Source organism: Peromyscus eremicus, chromosome 23 (assembly GCF_949786415.1).
Source record: "Peromyscus eremicus chromosome 23, PerEre_H2_v1, whole genome shotgun sequence".
NCBI classification, from domain to species: domain Eukaryota; kingdom Metazoa; phylum Chordata; class Mammalia; order Rodentia; family Cricetidae; genus Peromyscus; species Peromyscus eremicus.
In genome coordinates, this window is record NC_081438.1 from 37,585,631 (window position 1) to 37,608,436 (window position 22,806).

General features: G+C 39.9%; 1 protein-coding gene across 4 annotated transcripts in view; it reads left to right on the forward strand.

The window, feature by feature from the left end:
* Pan3 (poly(A) specific ribonuclease subunit PAN3) overlaps nt 1-22,806 on the forward strand; it is a 123,886-nt gene that overhangs the window by 47,569 nt on the left and 53,511 nt on the right. For 3 of the 4 annotated variants that reach the window (XM_059249340.1, XM_059249341.1, XM_059249342.1), the window contains one exon: nt 16,335-16,482. In XM_059249340.1, coding sequence (XP_059105323.1) covers nt 16,335-16,482 — 148 coding nt within the window. Of the gene's footprint in view, nt 1-16,334; nt 16,483-22,806 lie in introns of those variants that run through there. The other variant, XM_059249343.1, reaches the window with a different exon arrangement.

The following is a 22,806-nucleotide window of genomic DNA, read 5'->3' on the forward strand; positions in this document are numbered from 1 at the left end:
TACTGTTATCTAGAATCTGTCTTTATTCCCGTTGGCAAATCTTCCATTTGACTTTCCAGTTTGGAGATAACCTCTTTCTGTATAAAGATTTCTTCCTTCTGCCTTATAAATAAACCATGTTTATTTATCTTCTATAACTTGGTACCCAGACAAAGAATACTACATAAAGGGAGGGGTTCGTATGGTTAGGCACTTGTACAGCAGATTTGGGGGGCTAGTTCCTACTTGAATGAGCTGCTTTCCTGCTTTTCATTCATCCCATAGCTAAAGTTTTCATTTTCACCACTCACTTGAAAATAATTTTGATCAGGCTGCCTACTGGTCAAAAATTAATGGCCTTTGTAGTAGTTACTCTTTTGTTACTGTGATAAAATACCATGACCAAAAGCAGCATAGCAAAGAAATGATTTATTTTGGCTTATGGTTCTAGAGGGGTAGAGTTCATTCATGGTGAGGAGGGCATGGTAGCTGGCAGGCATATCACATTTCATCTACACACATGGGAAACAGTGAGAGAGAGAACAGAAGTGTGGTGAGGCTATAGCACTTCAGCCTGTCCTCTGTGACAGATCTCCGTCACCAAAAGCTCCACTTTGTAAAGGTTCTGTAACACCCATCCATAAACAGCACCACCAACTGGAACTAAGTTCAAATACATGAGCCCGTAGCACAGTGGTTCTCAACTTAGAGGTTGCCCCAGATCATCAGAAAACAGATACTTCTTACAGTTCATTGCAGTGGAGAAATTATAGTTATGAAGGAGCAATGAAAATAATTTTATGGTTGGGGGGGTCACCACAATGTGAGAGACTGTATTAAAGGGTCACAGCAATAGGAAGGTTGAGAACCACTGCTGTATTGGAACATTTCTTTCTTATTCAGACCACTGTATGATTCTTCATATTCCCTGTAGGCATGGTCATACCGTGATTCAGGTGAATTTAGTGTAATTTTAGATGTCTCATAGCTTTTAACAGTTTCAACACTGTTCAAAAGCCCAAAGTCTCTTCTGCTGTGGTGATCTCACTGTTTATAAAGCCAGAAAACAAATGATACACTTCCAACATAGAGTGACATAGAATGTGCATTCCCATTTTAAAAGGAAGGAGGGGGGCACAGCAAGGAAAGCCTGGACCAACCTAAGGCTGAACCCCAGTAGGGCAAACACTAAGTCCTGAAGCTCTGTGTCTGGTTTCTGGGGCTTCAGTTGCATAAGGCTTACTTAGGTAGCTTTACTCCTCTGACTTTGCCGTATGCAACATGCATTTCTCTTTGGGGCTGGTTCTACTCTGTATGCAGCTCTGAGGAAGAAAGGAGATAGTGGCAGAATTGGGAGGGTTTGGAGGCCAGGGCCAAGGGCAAGGACAAGGGTCTTCAGATACAGTTACTGGAGAGCAGACAAAGGAGGGAGAGTGGTCACCAGTGCCCATGGCAGGAGAGGCTGCGGCTGCCCTAGTCACTGCTGACTACTGGGCCGTAGATTGATGAGGAAGAACAGTAACAGGGCAGAAGGAAGGAAGAAAATGGGCGTGCTGTAATTGCAGCCATGCTTGCACAGCACTTGACTTGGCTGCACCATCAGGGTTTCCTCTAAAGCTGCGCATATTTTTCCTTCTGCTCCACTTGTTGCTTTTGCTTCCTCATAGAACCTTTTGCTGACCTCACACACCTTCATTGCTTGAGCTGCTCTCTAGTCATATTTGATTCCCAAATACTTCCTTTTAGTCCTCTAGTCACTGTATAGGAGCTAGGCATGATGACCTCTGCTTGGAATCCCAGCACATGGCATTGAACATGTATCACAAATTGGAGGCCAGCCTAGGCTATTTGAGACCCTGTCTCAAAAAACAAAAAAACAAAAAACGAGGAGGGTGGGGATGCTAGTCTAAACTTAGTATATTCTGCTTGTATCATTTTTCTCCTTTGCTTTGTTAAGAGGTAAATTTCCTGGTCGAAGGGCATGCTACTTCTCATTTGGATACACAGTCTCAAACTGTTCTTAAATGTGGCACACCTATGGGGGGATGCTAGAAATGATTATGGTATCACCAGTTTCTACCTGGGGAACTTGGGTGCTTAAGTCTTACCCTATTTACAGAGAATTCCCATGTACTGAGCTGATGATACTTTTCATCTTACTCTATCATAATGTAACGTTTATATTTACTGATACTCATTTGCATGATCCAGCATACATATGATAGTTTACCTTAAGATCGTTCGAAAGAGCACAACAGGAATCTTGTGAGAATACTGGAACCTTCACCCACTGTCCATTAGTTTCATCTGATGTGGACAGTCCTATGTCTGTTGGGTTGCTTGAGTCAGAGGGCTTTGCTTGCTTCAGAAAATGTCGCAAACTGCATTGCACAGTAGCAATAGTATTTAGATACTGCATTTAACTTAAGTGGTAAAACATGGCTTGAGTAATCCAGAAGTTTAGTATATTCTGGTAATCTTAAATTAACCATATTTGGATATGCTTTAAACAAGGAGAAAGAGCAGACCATTAAGAACAAATCTTGCAGAGATGTAGACTTTGAAGGCTTTGGTTAGCCTTTGATTTCACTTTTCCATTTACTCTTTGTGTGTGTAAATGAAAAAAAAAAAAACAACAACAAAGTATATCACCACTAGATATATTTTAATAAATACTAAAGTTAGTACTTTAGAATATAAGCAAATCCCCATGGAATCCCTGCTATGTGGAATCTAGGTAGCTATACCAGATGCAAAAATAATATGAATGAATTATAAGAAGATTGCTCATAATTTTTTGAAGGAGAATTGATTGTTAAAATCAAAGTAATGATAAAGTCTGTAGGGTTTAGAAATGTAAAAAATACAACAATAGAAGTCTGGGGGGAGAAATGGAAAAGGAATGTGACTTTCCTTCCATTGTATCTGAGCTATTAGTGGAGCTGGATGATAGTGTTAGGGGCTGAATTATGTCCCTCTATCCTCCATTCATATGTGTTGACACCTAACTCCTCATGTGACTGTATGTGGAGATGAGGCCTTTACAGGGTGCACTAAGGCTAAATGAGATCATAGGGTGGAACTGTAAGCCAATGTAATTGTTATCTTTATAATGAGGAATGGATGCCCGGGGTCTGACATACAGAGTGAAGATCTGCGGAGATACAATGAGAAAGCAGCTGTCTAGAAGAGAGGCTCAGGAAAACCCCTGCTAGTTCCATTTTGATCTTGGTGTGTAGGTTGTGAGATTTAGAAAATGGATTTATTTCTGTTGTATAGTGTCTGGTGTTTAGTTATGGTAGCCCGAGCAGACGTAAGACAGTTCGTGAAAATCTAAAGATAGATGCTTGAAAACCTAACGGAACTACAACAGTAGGACAGAATTCTAACTAAATACACCAAGAGATAAATGAAAAGTACTCAGGGTCGAGGTGTGTGTGTGTGTGTGTGTGTGGGTCCTCAGATGGAACCATAAGTCAGATGATGGATGGCTTTAAACTCAGCGTTATCACTGATGGCATAAAATCTACATTGTCTGAACATAACAGTAATGGACAGAGTGTTTCAGGCTGGATTTCAAAACTATCATGATGCTAGTAAGAAACTTGCTTTAGAGACTAGGGAGGTGGCTCTGTGTGTAAAGAGTGCCCACTCTACAAGCATGAGAACATTCCCCAGCACTTACATAAAAATCTAGTGCCTTCAGCCCCAGCCCTGGGGGGAGTACCTAGGTTGCTGGGGTTTGCTGGCCAGCCAGGGTAGCCAAACAAACAAACCAACCATAGTGGGCTGTAGATTTAGTGAGAGATCCTTTCAGAGGATAAGGTAGAGAGCAGTAGAGGAAGAGTCCAGACATCTCTCTTGTCCGACACATGAGTGTGTCCACCCCATTCTCCACACACACATTCAGTACATATACACAAACAAACCAACAAAAAACCTACCTTCGCTGGGTGGTGTTGACACACACCTTTAATCCCAGCAGTTGGGAGGGAGAGGTGGGTGGATCTCTGAGTTTGAGGCCAGGGCTATACCCTTGTCTTGAAAAAACAACCCCTCCCCCAAAAAAGGAAATCTACTTTAGCGATATGTTAGAAGGTCCACTGTGCTGCTCAAAAAAAAGCTAGGACATTTATACATTGTGTGAGACAAGCTGGACTTCACAGCATAAAATATCAGGGATATTTGGTAATAGGAGGTGCCATGTACCATTTAGTTATTAAGAAGCAGGACATGCCATTTTTTATTAATTTAGCTAATAACAGATGACAGAAGCCTGATAGATTTGCAAGGAGAAATGGACAGTGATAGGGATGTTAAGACTGTTTCCTTGTATTACAAGAAGGCAGAGAGAGAGATGAGAGACTTGAACAACTCTAAAAACCAACTTTATATAATTGGCATTTACAGAGCATTCTACCTGGCAACAGTCAAGTACTTGTCCTTTTCAAAGACCAAGACAGATCAATTTCAGGTCATTATACAAATCTCAATAAAGGTAAAGGAACTCAAATCACAGAAATGATTTACCATAGTAGAATTAGATATCAGTGACACTATTTTTAGAATCCTGGTACATTTGGAAAAATCAGTAGTATGCTTTTAATTACTTAGGAGTCAAAGGAAGAAAGAAGTGTTTTGAACTGAATAGCTACATATCAAAAGTTACAGGATGCCACTAAGTGTTGGTAACATTAGGGGCATTTACTGAAACAGATGTCTGTGTTAGGAAAGATAGGATTCCTAAGTATGATTGTGGCTTCAGCCTTGAAAACTAGGAACACAGTGGTAACTCACAGCCTAAGAAAGCTTAAGAAAGTCAACTCAGAGCAGAAATGAACAGGAAAAAGAAAATGGGGATGGGGTGGAGAGATGTCTCATTGGTTAAGAGGGCTTACTACCCTTGTAGAGTACTAAAGTACAATTCCCAGTACCCACTTTTAGGGCAGCTCACATCCACCTGTAATTCTGGCTCCTAGGTATCTGATCCCTCCAGCCTCTGCTGGCACACACCCCCTCCCCATGTCACATTACCCACGTATTCACACATAGTTAAAAATAAAAATAAGTATTTTTTAAGACAAATACACGTGTGGGGTATATTGCTTTTTTACATATTAACTCATGTACACACACACACACACACACACACACACACACAGGAATTTGACAAGAGATGAAGGACAGGAACTGCCTAAGTTATAGTTAACTGGATTAGTCCTCAGTGTATTAGACGGAATTTGGTTTTGTTTTTTTTTTGTTTGTTTGTTTGTGACAGGGTCTTACTATGTAGCCCTGACTGGCCTGGCACTTGCTCTGTAGACCTGGTTGGCTGCAAACGTAGCTTGCCACCACACCCAACTAAAACAGACTTTGTAATTACTTTACTATCAGAAGGTTCAGATGTTTTTACTTGTGGATTCTGCCGAATATATAAAAGGAGAAACTGCAGAGTCTAACTAGACTTTGCCTAAAAGAAAAGAATAAAATTGAGAGGGAGGGGTTGCTGCCTAGTCTGCTGTGTGAAGTAGGTCCATATTACTGTGTCATATACCCAGACCAGCACTCCACCAGGTGATGTGCATTAAGACACACATTTTCCTGTATATAACTGGCATTTTAACAAATTGAAACTTCCATATAGAAATGATAACATACCACATAGTGGAACTGTCTCAGTAATGTGAATTACATTTAATTATTTCAAAATCAATTGATGTAATTAGTTAAAACCAGTACCATCATTTTAGTAGATGGAGAGCATTTGAATCAACCAGCATTTATTTTGACTTAAAAAAAATAAAAACAACAACAACAACAACAACAAAAAAGGCTCTGCACATAAAAAATATAAGGGGACTATCCCTAAGCTAGTGAAGTATGTTTATGAAAAACTACAATCATATAATAAAAAGTAAAATGAAAACAATGATTAGAAAGACAAGGTTGTCGGCTTTCAGCAGTTTACTTCCTCATGTTAGTGTGTGTGCTAGTGTGCCAAGGCAAGAAGGAGGAACACATGGCTAGCTGAATTACTATTTGGTGGTACCCAAAGTGTTCACAACGTAATTCCTGGAAGCTGTGAGCTTTATCTTATTTGGAAAAAGGATCTTGAGATGAGATTGTCCTGGGGCCACAAATCCAGTTGTCTTTACAAGAGTGAGATAGATGACCTGAAAGAGAAGGAGAAAGGAGATGGGCAGAAATAGGAGTGTTAGCATTACAAGCCAAGGGAGCTAAAGAATGCTTGATTTGGCAGTCACTAGAACCCAGGAGACACCCGGATATCTTCTTTTCAGCTCCTTTGGAAGTTGTGCTAATGGCACCACCTTTATTTTGTATTCATGCTGGCAGAACTGTATGAGAATAAATTTCTGTTTTGGTGTTGGAGTATGGATTTTGTGATAATTTGTTAAAAGCAGGAAATGGATATATGTAAGTTGAAATAAATGTATCATTTACAGTAAAAACAAAAATGTAAACCATTTTAGTATCATTTTGACAAAATATGAAGATCTATATATTTTAATTTTTTCTTTTTATTTTATTGTATGTATATGGGTGTTCTGTCCTGCATGTTATGTCTGAACCACTGGTGTGCCTGGTGCATGTGGAGGCCAGAAGAGGGCATCAGATCCTCTAGAGCTGGAGTCACAGATGGTTGAGCCACCATATTGATGCTGGGAACTGAACTTAAGTCCTCTGCAAAAGTGGCCTTCCCTTAACTGCTAAACATTTCTCCAGCCCCACACAGGTAGGCTTTGTGTATCTAGTTACAGGGCAGATTGTATAAAAACATATCACTCCACCACCAAATAGTATCAATAGAATTAGTAAGAAAAGGCTGGATTAATACTAGACTTTATTCTACTTAGTAATTTGTTTGATCAAATTCGGTTTGGTAAACATGTTTCTAGTTCTAATGGTTATATTTTATACTGTTTTGCTACTTCAATTAATCCCCTAATTCATGAATAAAAAAGATTATATATTAACACTTACCATATGTCTAAACCATTTATAGTAGTTTATTTCCAAGAAAGATGAAATTGTGAACAACAAAGACTTTTGTATGAATGCTTAGCAGTACTCTGAATAACCCCACACAGGAAACAATCTAAATGTCCAGTGGATAAAAGGAGAAAGACATGTTACTAAAAGAGAACCATGATGACTCATCATGACGAATATATTCATTAAATTGACTGGATAGTTATTGTAAAGCTGTATATCTAGTTCAAGAGTTACTGAAGTTGGCATTTTAAGTATATACTGTTTATTATGTCAGAAAGCTGTATATCTAGTTCGAGAGTTACTGAAGTTGGCATTTTAAGTATGTACTCTTTATTATGTCAGTTATACCTTAAAAAAAAAGCTGACTTAATCCCAGCACTTGGGAGGTGTGGGAGCCCGTTCTCGGGTTCCTCGTGGCTTTACCCAGCAGGTCCGCATAGAGGATGATTAGGACCACGGGCCTGAGTGCAGGTGTCTGAGATGGTCTGCACTTGGCTGTGCTGGGGGGAGGAGGTCTTTTGCTCCACCCCTTGGCGTCTCTGTAAAAACCCTGGGGCAGAGACAGTCGGGGGCCGTTGGAATAGGTTCCAGGCCCTCTCGAGGCTATCCTTTATTTTTAGTCCCTATTACTTTGTCTTTAGTCCCCATTCATTTGTCTTTAGTCCCCCCTTTTTTTAGTCTCCCCTTTTTTTTCTTTAGTCCCTGTTCATGGCGCCATTCTGTGGGGCGTTTACCCACCACCCCCACAGTTCCCCAGAGTTTTCTTGAGTGTGAGCAGCAGGAAATATTAGATAGAAGGATTTATTGTGGGGAATATCTCGGAGATAAACAGAAAATAAAGGATAGCCTCGAGAGGGCCTGGAACCTATTCCAACAGGCCCGACTGTCTCTGCCCCAGGGTTTTTATAGAGACGCCAAGGGGTGGAGCAAAAGACCTCCTCCCCCAGCACAGCCAAGTGCAGACCATCTCAGACACCTGCACTCAGGCCCGTGGTCCTAATCATCCTCTATGTGGACCTGCTGGGTAAAGCCACGAGGAACCCGAGAAGGGCTCTGCCACAGGGAGGCAGAGCCTGGTGGATCTCTGTGAGTTCGAGGCTAGCCTGGTCTACAGAGCTAGTCCAGGACAGGCTCCAAAGCTACAGAGAAACCCTGTCTCAAAAAACCAAAAAAAAAAAAAACCAAAAAAAAAAAAAAAAAAAGCTGACATGAAAAGTAACTGGATTACTCTGAGAGTAGAAAGATTAATGATATCAACATATGAAACCCTTAAGGTCTATAAAGCAACCGAGCTCATTATGAGGGGTTGTACTAAGGGTAAACCTTACAGTGTTGAGTTTACATGTGATTATAAAACTCCTAAACAGAGCTTACAAGATAACTCAGCAGGTAAAGATTTAATGCCAAGCCTGGCTGATTGAATGGTGTTCTATCCCTGGAACATATTAGACTTAGAGAACTGTCTCCCACAGTTTACCATCCACCTCCACACATGGTGCTGTGACGTATATATATCCACCCCTTTTCTCAACACAAAATAATTGTAAAAAATAAAATTAAAAACACAAGAAGAAACTAACCAAAGCCCTGACTAGTATTTAGGAGTATTAGTAGAGGCTGACAAGAAAGCCTATCAGGTAAAGGCCTTTGCTGCCGATCCTCACCATGTAACTTTAGTCCTGGGGTCTCACATGTGGAAAGAGAGAACTAGCTCCTGCAAGCTGTCCTCTGACCTCCACATATGTGCTGTGCACTCACAGAGACATAAATGCATAAATAAAATCGGAGTAGGAGAGATGACTCGGCAGTTGGCTGCTCTTGCAGCACCCCCATGGCAGCCCCCAACCGTCTGTCACTCTAGTTCCAGGGGATCTGATGCCCTCTACTGGCCTCCCCAGGTGCTGCACTCTTGCAGTAACCCTATAGGTATATAGGCAAACACTCCCGAAGAAAAAGTAATTAACATAGTTCAGAAAAAAGAATGTTAGTAATTTCTTATTCGTCATCACTGTGAGAAAGATATCTCATAGAAATGTTTTGATTTCTGTCATGTTTTTGTAATAAAACATTCTGTTCTTTTTATTTAATATGAACCATTATCTTATTGAAAGTTCTAATGGTTATATTTTTATGCTGTTTTGCTACTTAAATTAATCCCCTAATTCACGGGCTCTCTTACTTTAGTCTTCTGTTTTTAGTAGATACATGTAGGTATTAGGGATTAAATTTTTTTTTTTTTTTTTTTTTTTGGTTTTTTGAGACAGGGTTTCTCTGTGTAGCTTTGCGCCTTTCCTGGAACTCACTTGGTAGCCCAGGCTGGCCTCGAACTCACAGAGATCCGCCTGGCTCTGCCTCCCGAGTGCTGGGATTAAAGGCGTGCGCCACCACCGCCCGGCCGAGGGATTAAATTTTAATGTAAAAACATTATACAGAGTAATACTATAAAAGGACGAGTTTATAGTAATTCCAAGTTTAAAACTTGGTAAGAAAATTCTTTGAGCAGAACAATATTGAGCAGTTGTAGATAAGTGATTAGCATTTGATTGGATGGGGTATCTGGGTTGAAATGTTACCTTTTTTAAGATGTAATGTTAATATATCAACACATTGAAGAGAAGACTTGAAACTCTAAATTTTTGTATATTTGTGTCCAGAGACTAAAGATGGCATCACACCCAATGTTGGGAGATGGTGTTGTGTTGAAGAACTTGATGCACAAGAAGCAGTAGGTGGCCTTTTGTACAGAAAGTAAAGAGTGAATTTAAGTATATGGGAACTTAAGGCTAAAATATGAAAAATGAATATTTTACTTGATTGGAATAAGTTCTGACTTTTAGAAGTGCATTTGAAACTACTTAAGGTACAAATATGAATTAGGATTTAAAATTATGAGTAGAAATTAGTGCTACATATATTTTCTATAAACAAAAACTACAGTACACGCCTTTAATCTCAGCACTTGGGAGGTAGGCGGGGATCTCTGTGAGTCTGAGGCCAGCCTCGTCTATAGAGTGTGTTCCAGGGCAGCCAAGGCTATACAAAGAGAAAACAAACAAAACCAGAAACTTAATATTAGAGAAATATATCCAGAGAGTTTGAAGGGCTTAGTAACCTGTTTTGCATTGTACTTGATGGGTCAAGTACTAATTTGATCTTTGAATTTTTTCATTGTCTTAGAAAGGGCTCATTTACGTAATAAAGCAAGAAAGTAAAATTTGGGCTTATGGTATTTTTCTACTTATTATTCATACACATTAGTGTTGTTCAGGTTAGGTGAATCATTTATACAAAATCAGTCCTTGAATCTTTTTCCTAGAGAAACTTTGACTTGAGTTGAGGATGTAGCTAAGTTGTAGAGAATGTGCCTGGTATAATCAGCGAACTGGGTCAGATATCCCCTAGCAGTGGGGCAGAGGAATACAGTTTTATCTTCTGAGCCTGAAAGGAATAGTTTTCTTTCCTTACTTCCTTGTTTATTTAAGGAGTTACTTATTTTTATTTTGTGTGAGTGTTTTGCTTGCATATGCACTACTTGGTGCTCACAGAGGCTAGAAGAGGGTATCAGATTCCTTATGACTAGAGTTCATGGATTGTTGTGAGCTACCATATGGCTGCTGGGAATTGAACCCTGGTTTTTCTGGAAGAGCAGCCAGTGCTCTTAACCACTAACCCAGTTCTCCAGCCCAGTTTTATTTTCTGAACAGACATTTTATTTAATATGTAAAAGGTGTGTGCTTATTCTACTTCATTCATAGCTGTTATACTTTAGTAATTTAATAATACCTATATTTTAAATGAAAAATACAAAATGTTAGAAATGCATCTTTTTAAAGAAAAGATCTGTTGATTTTTTTTTTCTTTAAATTTTGTGTGTCTGCATGAGTTCATGTGCACTGTATATGTGAAAGTGCCCAAGAAGGTCAGAAGAGGACATCAGATCCCCAGGAGCTGGAGTTGTAGATGGTTATGAGTTGCCTTGTGAAGTGTTTACCTAAATTGTTCCATTATCAATAAAAAAACTCAGGAGTCAGATGTTGGTGTAAAAACCTGTAGATCAAGAAAGTGGCGGAGGAAAGATCAGCTGACACTTTCCATACTTCCTAGATCAAAAAACCCTTGAACATTTCTAAGCCCCTCCCTACTCTTTCCTGTGCCTCTCGGTCGTTTCCTGATTTAAGGTTAACTTTATTAGCAGTCTCAGAGTGTCACAGTGTGGTCAAATATCCGGCAACAGCCTTGTAGGTGCTAAGAACTGAGCCCAGCTCCTCTGCAGAGAGCAGTGGACACTCTCCACCACTGAGCCATCTCTCCAGCCCTAAGTAATAAATCTTTAAAAAACAATTAAATCTTTAAAAAGATTTGTAAAACCCATGATAAAGATACAGTCCTCTACTCTCTCTCACCAACTCTCCGAGCCCCTCTCCGAGCCACCTACCTCCCAATGTCCTTTTTTTATTTTTTAAAATAATCCACTGAGTCTTTTTTTTTTTTTTTTTTGCCGCCCATATACAAATGGGTGTCAGGCAGTTTCCTGTAGCACAGGGAACACAGTCCTAAAAACGGTTTTTCGGCACCCATCAGCTGTCCATCAGTCCTCAGCTAGAGGTGGGAGCCTATGAGCCCCTTCTCCCTCCAGGTTGGAGTGTATAGGCCACCACAGCTGCTGTGAGGTCCTGGGTAAATCTGAGTTGGTCCTATCATGTCCAGAAGACACTGTTTGACCCCTATTTTCTCCCGAAGACACTGTTTGACCCCTATTTTCTCCCCTTCTGGCTCTGGACCCTTAAATGAGGAGAAGGTGGTGTGTAACAGATGTCTTATTTATGGCTGAGCACTCTACAGCTACTTACTCTGCATTTTGTCCAGTTCTGAGTTTCTGTCTTCACCACCACCCACTGCACAAAGAAGCTTCTCTGATGAGTGCTGAGAGCTTTACTAATCTGTGGCTAGAGATACTCATAGAGGGCAGTTTGATACTGTGGCGAGATAATAGATAGGTTCACCTCCAGACACTATGAGTTCCTTGGCCACAATTCTTGGTCACATTTACTGTACCAAGCATGGATTTCCACCTGTGGAGTGGGCCTTAGAGTCGATCAGAGAGCAACTGTTCCACAACATTCATGCTGCTGTTGTACTCATGGCATATCTTGCCAGGCTAGTTGTTAATCTGACACGTAGGAGCCTCTGCTGGGTAAGACTATTGATGACTTTTCTTCCGTAGCAGCCTACATAGTACCTTCTAGTAGTATGAAAGCCCACTAGCAGGGAGGAATCTTCTTGATCAGTATTAGCTTGATTTCTCCATGTCCTGTGACCAAAGTGTGTGTTGTCTTCAGCAGTAGGGTCTTAACTGTCAAGTTCTGGTGTGCAGTCAAGGGCTTTTTTGGAACTCTTGAATACCGCTGAGCAACAATTTGAGGGGCAGTATTTTATACCTGGCATTGGGTTTATTTGGCAACCTGTGGCTTGTTTGAGGAGCACTGTCCTCCAAGTAGGATGGCTGTAGTTATAAACTCAGTTAGGCACATGTGTGTGAGAGAGTGTGTGTGTGTGTGAGTGCATGTGTGCGAAGCCTTTAAAGATTTATTTATTTATTATGTATACAGAAGAGGGTGCTAGATCTCATTGCAGATGGTTGTGAGCCACCATATGGGTGCTGGGAATTGAACTCGGGACCTCTGAAAGAGCAGTCAGTGTTCTTAACCTCTGAGCCATCTCTCCAGCCCATCGAAGCCTTTAAAATAGTAGGTTTCCACATTGATTTTTCAAACATACTGTTAGATATTGCTCCCTTACCTTCTCCCCTCTCCTTTCCTTCCATCCTTCTCCCTCTTACACCTTCCTCCCAATTTCCTTTCTTCTTCATATCGCCTATATATTGTACTATCCTACCTCCTGTACAATCTTTCTACTCTCCCCATACCTCCAACGGCCCCTTCCTAGTTTCCTGGCTTCCAAGTTAAACGCTGAAGTCTAAAGATCCCATGTTAGGACCCACATACATGCAAGAGCTTGGGGCTTGTGTCTTTCTGAGTCAGGAATGCCTCATTCAGTTTAATCCTTTCAGTTCCATCCATTTACTTGCAGATTTCCAGATTTTACTTTTGTAAAGCTGTGTAATTCCATTGTGTTTAAGTGCCACATTTTCAGTATCCTTTTACTATATCGACTGTCTCACTGAGCTTTACCATGAGAATATTATGAATTAGGGTTAAAGAACATGATACTTCTCTGTTCTGCTTATAGTTAAATTTATCTGTTAGTAGCAACTATGCTGTTGTTCTTAGATTTTGTTTGTTTTGTTTTTGTTTTTTGAGACAGGGTTTCTGTGTTGCTACCACTGTCCTGGAACTCTCTCTGTAGACCAGGCTGGCCTGAACCTCACAGAGATCTGCCTGCTTCTGCCTCCCAAGTGCTGGGATTAAAAGGATACACCGCCACTTCTGGGCTCATTCCTGAATTCTTTTGAGCTTGTTATTTTCTGAGTTCAAGTGCTCACAGCTAAACAAACTCACAAGCCACCTACTCAAGGGACAAGAAGAAAGGCAGGATTTTAGGGCCTTCTTTTCACCTTTAATTCCTGTTTAACAATGTTGTGTCAGTGGTTGATTGTGGTTGCAGTTTAGTGTGTTAACTTTAAGTACATTGGTTTTAATATCTTCTGTTGTGATGCATTTGGGAGCCCTTTAACGGATGGTTTGTTGTTGTAAGCACAGTGACCCTTCCTCTCCAGGCTCTTTTCACAGGAACTCTTAAACACAGGCTTTTGTGGGTCCTGGGGGACGACTTGCTTGGTGAAGTTCTTGCTAGTGCAGGCTGAGGGCCTGCGTCTGGAACCCCAGTTTCTACATAGTGACCGGGTAATGCTAGGCTCTTGGAACCCGGTGTGGGGAAGTGGGCAGGAGGTTCCTGAGGCTGCCGGCCAGCCCGTTTACCTGGAGTCGGCGAGGCCCAGGTTCAGTGACAAGACATTTCACAAATCAGGTGGGGCTGACAGAGTCAGACAGAAGATGTTGACTTCTGACTGCCACATGCATACAAACACATACACCTTCCTCTCCCGACATACACAGAAAATGCAGGCTTTCAAAATGAAGTAAAAAAGGATTTCAGTTGGAGAAACTCAGCTTTGAGATCTGGTAGTCTATTTCGTTCAATATAATTAATTATCGCATAATATATAGGGTGATTTTTTTTTTTTAAGGATTATATATATTAAGTACATGATTTTTTCCTATCTAATTTTGTTGTCTTCCCAATAGACTTGTAATCTTGAAGATGCCATTTGTCCTCGGTGTTTCTGACTCTCATGTAAGATGTCAGGCAGCTTTTGGTCAGGCTTTCCTTTTTTTTTTTTTTCTTCCGGTTTTTCGAGACAGGGTTTCTCTGTGTAGCTTTGCGCCTTTCCTGGAACTCGCTTGGTAGCCCAGGCTAGCCTCGAACTCACAGAGATCCGCCTGGCTCTGCCTCCTGAGTGCTGGGATTAAAGGCGTGCGCCACCACCGCCGGCTTAGGCCTTCCTTTTCTAAGGAGGACTTAGGGTTGACTGTTAGAGGCGAGGCTGCCATGCTTGGTGTCTGTTAGTTGTCATTTGCCTCCTTGTGACTTGGAGGGGCTCCAGCAGCAGCTCTCACTGCCTTGCTTTCTGTTCCAGAAGTTTGGGCCATCTATTTCAAGAATAGGCCACTACTTTTGAAAACTTGTGAGGGCTTTTTGTTTGTTTGTTTTGTTTGTTTTTTCCAAGCAGGGTTTCTCTGTGTAACAGCCCTGGCTGTCCTGGAACTCACCCTGTAGGCCAGGCTGGCCTTGAACTTGCAGAGATCCACCTGCCTTTGCCTCTCAAGTATTGTGATCAAAAGAGTGCACCATCACTGCCTGGCTTGATTTAAAATAAATAAGTAAATAAGTAAATAAATAAATAAATAAATAAATAAATAATTAGGTCAGCGGTTTTCAACCTGTGGGTTGCAACCCTTTTGGGAGGTTGAATGACCCTTTCCCAGGTGTTGCGTATCAGATATCCTACATATCAAATTTAGTCAGTTTTATGCTTGGGGGTCACCTTAAAAGGGTCATAGCATAAGGAAGGTTGAGAAGCACTGCTCTATATGAAAAGGGAATTTTCTTTTTCTCTTTCTTTTTCTTTTTTGGGAAATATATTTTGGGCTAGGCCTAGCTATTCTTTTTTTGGTTTTTCAAGACAGGGTTTCTCTGTGTAGCTTTGCACCTTTCCTGGAACTTGCTTTGGAGACCAGGCTGGCCTCGAACTCAGAAATCTACCTGCCTCTGCCTCCCGAGTGCTGGGATTAAAGGCGTGTGCCACCACCACCCGGATAGGCCTAGCTATTCTTTCAGAATTTTGTGTTTTAGATGTGCCGTGGGATGTACTTCACTGTGTACTTCCCGGATGTTCACAGTAAGCCAAGTTTTGCTATTTCTTCTTACTTAGCACTGTGTAGTTAAGTCTAGTTGACTAATTACCAGTAATATTATTTTAAAGTTTGTAATTGGTTTAGCCTGTGGCTTATTTCTTTTCTAATCTAGTACTTTGTACTCTTAACTTGGTAGTTTAAAATGTCATTTATATCAAATAAGGAAATTGTATTAGGCTTTATTATAATTAGTTCATCTTTTTGTTTTCTACCTTCTGTGATAATTCCAAGTGGACAGAAACAAGCTTTATGAATTTAATATACAGTAGAATGTCATAATACTTTAGTAATTCTTAAAGCCAAAAGTGACATCCAATTTGAATATGTTGGAGTGCCCCTGTGAAAAGGTAATCCATGTAATCTCACATGGAAAGTGCTGTAATGAGTCATTGTGGTGGTGCACAGTGGGGGCTTTACATTTCCTTTTCCTTATCCCTTGCTTCTTACATTTGCCTTAAGTGTTCCTGACTTCTCTTATTTCAGTGCATAGCACCATAATGGGGGAAATGTTTATCCTTACAGTAAAGGAAGGAAATAATTTAGTAAAAAGGCAGTTTTGATCTTTATCCTGGGAAGAGGTTTAAAGATAGAAGTTTGAAAGTTGTTCATTTTTGAGGTAGCCTCAACCTCCAGTTTTTAAAAATTGTGTAAGGATGGTTTAGAAATGATACATGCACATTTTACATTTTATGGAGGTTAAAATTCTTCACATGAAAAAGTTTACCTTGGATTTGGTTATCTGATTTCCACTAAGAAAGTTATTTTAAAATATGGAAACAAAAGGGCTTAAATTCTTTTAGTAAAAGATTTTAGTGAGTGGAACACTGAAGAGTAATACCTAGTAGGGTCATAAGTCTTTTGGGGGGCCTAAAGTGTGTTAACTTCCTATATTTGATTTTCAAATAGACACCAAATCCTACTGCAAGCGAGTTTATACCTAAAGGAGGATCAACCTCCAGGCTGAGTAACGTGTCCCAGTCAAATATGTCTGCCTTCTCTCAAGTTTTCTCTCACCCATCCATGGGAAGTCCTGCTACTGCTGGATTAGCACCAGGTAAGTTGAGTAACTTTCCAGTGAGTTTCAGGTATCACACCTGTAAGCATTGTGGGTTTTTTTTTGTTTGTTTTTGTTTTTTTTAATTTATTAGACGTGAAATTGTGTACTTGAATGATTGACTCTGCAACAAAGAGCATCTGTCTTAGCCTCTCAGCCTGGAGTCCCTCAGAGCTGGAGTAACACTGTTAGCAGGGCTAGTCCTGCCTTCTCTCTGCTTCTCCACTCTTGCCCACTCCCTCGCCACCTCTGTCCTTGCGTTGGTTCCTTCCCTTGCCTTCTCCTGTGGGTCTTCTCAGTTAGTTAGTAAGTAAACATGTCAGAACTGGGAGTGTAAAAGTGCATAGAATCACTTTTTTCTGCCATGAGGTGGGTTCACTTTTTTTTTTTTTTAAAACAAAAGCATAGTCTATGAATCAGTTGCGTGTTCTTCTAGAGCATGTCCATGCTTCTGCGTAGCTTCATAAATTGCTGTTATGTATTGATAAAGAATCAACAGTAATGAGCTCCATATGCCAATCACAAAACATGGGTTTGCTTAGTTAATGCCTTGTATCAGCAGTACATTTTGTGTGCACGTGGTTAAGACTACTTGAGGGTTGCCATGTTAAGGGATGCAGGCGTCACACGTGCTACAGGTGCAGTGCTCGGCCCCTGCAAAGGCCTTTTTAAACAAGGAGGTGAGACTGTTATAGGGAATTCACATTTTAAAGCATTGAACTTAGAAACATCCATAACCACTTTGTAGTTTTGATGCTTTCTAGCAACTGCTAACTTAGTTAACCTCTTAGTTAAGCTCTTTTAGAGGTCCCATATCTGAGTAGGATGGTGCAGGAGTGTCTAAGCCACAGCCCTACACAAAATCTCACACTTACTTAAAAAAGCATTATGATTTTTCCCTTTTGTAACCCGATTAGCAGTTCTCAAGCATGAACTTTGTAGATGATATCTTGTTGCAATGTCAAAAGTTGGACCAGTACCTCTGGGGTGAATTAATTTTAGCTTAATTAATTTAACTGAGAAATTGCTTATTCTCCTGCATAACTAACGTTAGAATGGTCACTCTTCTTTCTATTAATGACAAAATAAGCATCCTCTGGCACTCCTGGAAGTAGGTCTGTAGCCTATGAAATAAAGGCTTGAACTTAACAGCCACTCATTCCTAAGTCAGTGTTTGTTGAGAGGACAGTTGTCTAAGCTCACTTTGCAGAAGCCCTGGGGTGATGGATGGGGCACTTACTAGCACTTTCCCTCTCCTTCCACTGGGCTAACGACTTCACTCTTGCAATGAGAAAAGAAAAACTGAATTGTACTTTTCTTTCAGAACATTGTTTTTAAAACCCTTCATTGCCTTCCATTATTATTTTTTTTCCCATGAATTTTCAAGGCTTGGGACAGTGTCTCTTGGGTTAGAAGTCAGCATCTGTAGTCTTAGTTGTGCACACAGGGAACCTGTGAACATAAGCCACAGTTCTAAGTGGCCTAGGTTGTGCTTTACCAGTTGAAGGAATGAGAATTAACTTGGGCTTCAGTGTCTATCAGAACCCTACAATTATATTCATGTTTTTATTTGTAAACAGGTGTTTTCCTCTAGATGCAGGTGTTATTAACAGGTCCATAGCCTTTCAGAAATTACTAGTTTTACCTGTTTCTCAGAAGTGACTTCTCAAGCACAATATAGTAAGAATACTTTTACATAGCGTGGTCTAGAGATTGTTTTAATAACTTTGTCTTAGCAAAGATTTTTCTGAACTGATTTTTAGGAATGAAATTTTGAATGTGCCAAGTTGGGAAATGATAGTTTAATGCTTTTATGCCACAGGAGTAATTTAATCATGAAAACTATTTGCTGACTTTTTAAAAATCACAATTTTTCCCAATAACACTTTGATTTTATAATAGAATTAATAAGCTAAGGATTAGCATACATTAATTAGCTGTTAACAAATTGACAGAACCATAGCATGTTTAAAAATGATTTTAAGAGAGAGAGTGATAGAAATAACATACATTTCTGGGTAGTGGTCTTTATTCTCATGGGTGTGGCATGTGCAGTTGTGACTCAGGGACTTGTTCTTCTTAATGAGAGAATTCTTGAGTTTGAAAAGATGGTTATTGACCTAGAAATAAGAAAAAGCCAGAGTGTCTTCAGCATTTTTCAAATGTCCATCCCTTCAGGTTTCTGGATTGACCAGCCACTGTATCTTATTGTTAATTATTGACCGGTCAGTATATCTTATGGTAATTTTTATATGCTTGATATAAAAAGGAGAATAATTACTATGCTAAGCACTGTTTATGATACTCATTTATTACCAATTTTATTTTAGGTTTTTTGTTTCTTTTTATATTACAGAGGTCAAACCCAAGGCCTCGTATGTGCTAGGCAAATATTCTGTCACTCACCTACGCACTTTCTCTGCTCCTCCCCCAAACTGAAGGAGATAGATATCCAGTTTTCTGAGGAAGTGACTAGTTGTTTATTGCATTGTCCTGGAAGTGGTGGTTCCAAATGATGAGCTGAACTGCTAATGTTGTTGTTGTTACTCTTGTTTTGGGGAAAGTGTGGGAGAGAAGAAAAGGGGAAGAGATGGGGACATGAATTGACTTGTCATTCTTTTTCATTAGTGTTGAAACACTTTTTAAATGTGGACATTATAAATGTCCTTAGAATTTTAAAGGGCCGTAAGATCTCTTCCAGCTTGAAAGTTTTGCGCTAAAAATAAAGTTCTGTGGTTCATTAGGTCTGTGGTGTTTTCTGTCAATCGAGGAAGGGGAGAGATTTAATTCCTCTAAATTGTAGCACATTTGGCTTGTTTAGCAGTCTACTACTGGCATTTGAGTAGATGGAAACAAATTTTCATAGTGCTTTTCTGCAGGGGGCATTTCTGACAGGTTGTTGTGAAATCTCTGCTTAAGTTGCTTGAGTGACAAGGACTCTTCAGCTCAGCTCGTGTCACTGGGCTGGAAGAAAACAGAAGTGATTGGTGGTTGAACTGTGCTGTGCTTGTCTGTCTGTCTGTCATCTGCTCCACTCTCTCCTCCTCCTTTGTCAGATGCTCTGAAATAAAATGTGTTCCACGTAGTTTTAATTACACTCTTTACATTAGTTCCTGTGTGCATACATCCATAAAACCGATCTGTTTTAAGACGGAAAGGTAAGAGGGAGGGCAAACTAAGAATAATAATTAAATTGACAAAACGTGTAGGTTAAACATGCCTCTTATAAATTGTAAAGATGAGAACAGTGTTGTTAAATGAAATCCACAGCTGTGTCTGCCTGACTGTGTTATTACACAATATCCAGCCAAAGAAAGGTGCAGCTGAAAATGAGCAACAGCAGGCATCTGATGGTACAGAATACCCAAGCTCATACTAAAATCACACCGTCTTAAGCTGCATGAGTCAGGCAGAACACGAAAGCTCAGAGGCTACCACTATAATTGCCTTGTGTTTATGAAGGATGCAATACTGACAAGCCATGATTTATGAGTTTTTCAACATGATCATGTTGAGCAGGATAGAACTCTAAACTCAATTCCTTATTATTTTTCAAGTCTACCCTGAAATGGATTCTGTGAGAGTCTAAAATAATTCTACCACAAATTTATTTTGACATTTTAGTCTTTATTGATTTCTCTGAATTGTTTTTATATTTCTATTATTAGAAATAATCGTGATTAAAATATTATAATTATTTTACATGTTAATCTAGATCTCCAAAGAATATTAGAAATTCAGATTCTTAAGAAAGGACCAGGTTATATATTTTTTTAATCTAGCACAAATTTAAGTATTTACAATGCTTAATAATGCTTACTCAATAAAACTTCATTTTTGTATTGGGAAATAATTTCTTAATTGGCGCATATTTCTTGAATATAGTGAATTTTAGTGATTCAATAAATATCTTGGAAGAATTAGTGTTCAGTTATATAATTAAATAAGTCAAGCAAAAATGAATCTGAAGAAAGTTTAACAGCGTCAGAACTAAAAGTCTATGGTGAGGTCCTGAGCATTCATGAGCAGCTTTTAAGTATTTAAGTTTTATGTTAAAGTTGCATGTGTCCATCTTTTTGTAACTACTTTGTTTTTCAGGTATATTCAGCACAGTCTTTCAAATCTTTCTCTAGTTTGAGGATTACTTTCTTTATTAAAATAATACATTTTAAAAGTTAACGGTTATTTTACTGTTAAGATCAGGCCTTCAGCGTTTCTGAGCAGAGGAGCATTTTGTTGCCCTTTAATGTTGAGCTTGTCCGAGAAGGGGCTGCTGCATGTGTGCATGTGCGGATACAAACTGTGGTACCTGGGGAAGGTTGCTGGCAGTGGAACTCTAGACCATACCCAGGTTGAGGATGCCATCTGGCTGTATTCCTGTCCCACTTGGGAATTTCAGGAAACTGAGGCAAGACGTTTTTGGCGCAGAGGGGGATGTGGCTGCGGCAGCTGGCTTGGAGACATGTCAGGTAAGGCTGAAATAGCTATTAGTAGATAAGATTCTCTGGCTGGGGAATCCTTGGTTCATTTGCCTGTTAGACTTGAGAGTTCAGTTCTGGGTTTCCTGTGTGTATTACATTATGTTGGCTGCCTTGTCTCTGAACTGAGGACAAGGCCTGGGTGGGAAGGGGTAGTTTCCCTTCATCGATAGGTGGCAGATTCAGTGACCTGTAGCAAAGGTTCCTGCAGTTCTTGGATAAGATTGTACTGTTGATATTGAATATGTCTTGATGCACTTGAAACATGGACTGTTCTACTAAAGTAGTCCTATGGTTTTCCATATACTGCTTGGTTCTGTATGAAGACAGCTTTAAAATCTGAAATGTCATTTAAGTTTAGCAACGTTTAGGGGGCGGAAAACAATTACAGAAGCAAAGACTGTGAAGAGAAATAGCAAAAACAGAACTGTAATTCTTGGGTTAGATTAAAAAAGGATTTTAATGGCCCATGAGCTTTGCCATACTTCATTTAAGTAGAAATCACAACCAGTGCAAGAGAATCTGAGCTGTATTAGTGCATTGTACTGGTTCCAATTGAGATAAGAGGCAGAGAGAGCAGGTGTCAACAAATGCCGAGAACAGTTGTGAGGCTTAGGTGAGTGTGGAGAGCTAGAAGTCATTCCTTCTCCCCGAGTAAAGTCAAATGAGCTTAGAGCACCAGGGATCATTTGTTGCGACTCTTGAGCCCATTTCTAGGGTATTGTAGGCACTCAATGAAGAGGGAATGTGGTGAGGACATGCACTGTGTGTGTAATTAGGAGCAGTCCTCATTCTGTAGGAACAATCTGGATGGTTGCAGCCCCTTCTGTTCCATTATCATTTGAATCTTAGCTTGATTATTAAAGTTAGTTTTGTTACTTTTTGTCTCTTAGATGTGCATAGTTATCTTAGAGGATAGGGCATATGCAGAGGGTCTTAGTGAACAGAGAATTACAGACTTAGCCCATTCTTGTCCCTAATACAACTAAACATTCAGAGTGAATGAAGATCCGAACAAAATCTTTGGTGTGGGTTGAAGGGTTATACTGAGAATTTAGTTCTGGGTTATTTGGTCATGAATCTCTTATACTGACATTGCTGAACTGAGACACCCCCACCCCACCCCACCCCCCGCAATTTCATAAGTAACTTTCCCACATTTAGAGTGATGGTTCTGTAACTAGTAACTAGTAGTGGTCACTTACTGTGTGGGAGACAACTGTGTGGATCCTGGGATGGTGATGGTGCTTTTAGTTCCTAAGTGCTCTACCATTGCTTCAGAGTGTGCAGTAGTGTGGGTTAAGCTGCAGAAACAGGTCCCCAAAGGCAGAGGCTACGTGGATCAGAAGCGCATTGCTTGGTTATAGAGTAGTTGAGGGCAGGTGTTCAGATCTCGTCTCTATCTCTAGTCAACCAGAAGCCACAGAAGTCTGGACATTTCTTGTGTGGCATTTCTTCATGGTCAGATCTACACTACTTTAAGTAGTTGGGCTATATTTCTCTCTTCTTTAGATGCAGTGTTAACTCAACTTTGAGGCATTATTTATGTATTTTGAGCCTGTGTTTTAATTTTTTGACCTCCTTTTTTTGCTTATAAAACGGTATCAAAGCAGCTACAGTAGCTTATCTAAATACCTTTAAGTGAACTGAGAAGGAAAAAGAAATGGTTCTTTTGATCCCAAAAATAAATTTAGTAGCCAACACCTCCCAGGTACCCATTTTTAACCACTTCTTTTTATATTAGCACACAAAATAATGAATCAAATGTATCACTTTTCCTCCCTAGTCTCTGTCCTTTCCTCCAGTAGTGACCTTTCTACTTTCAGATCTAGATTGTGTCTGTGAG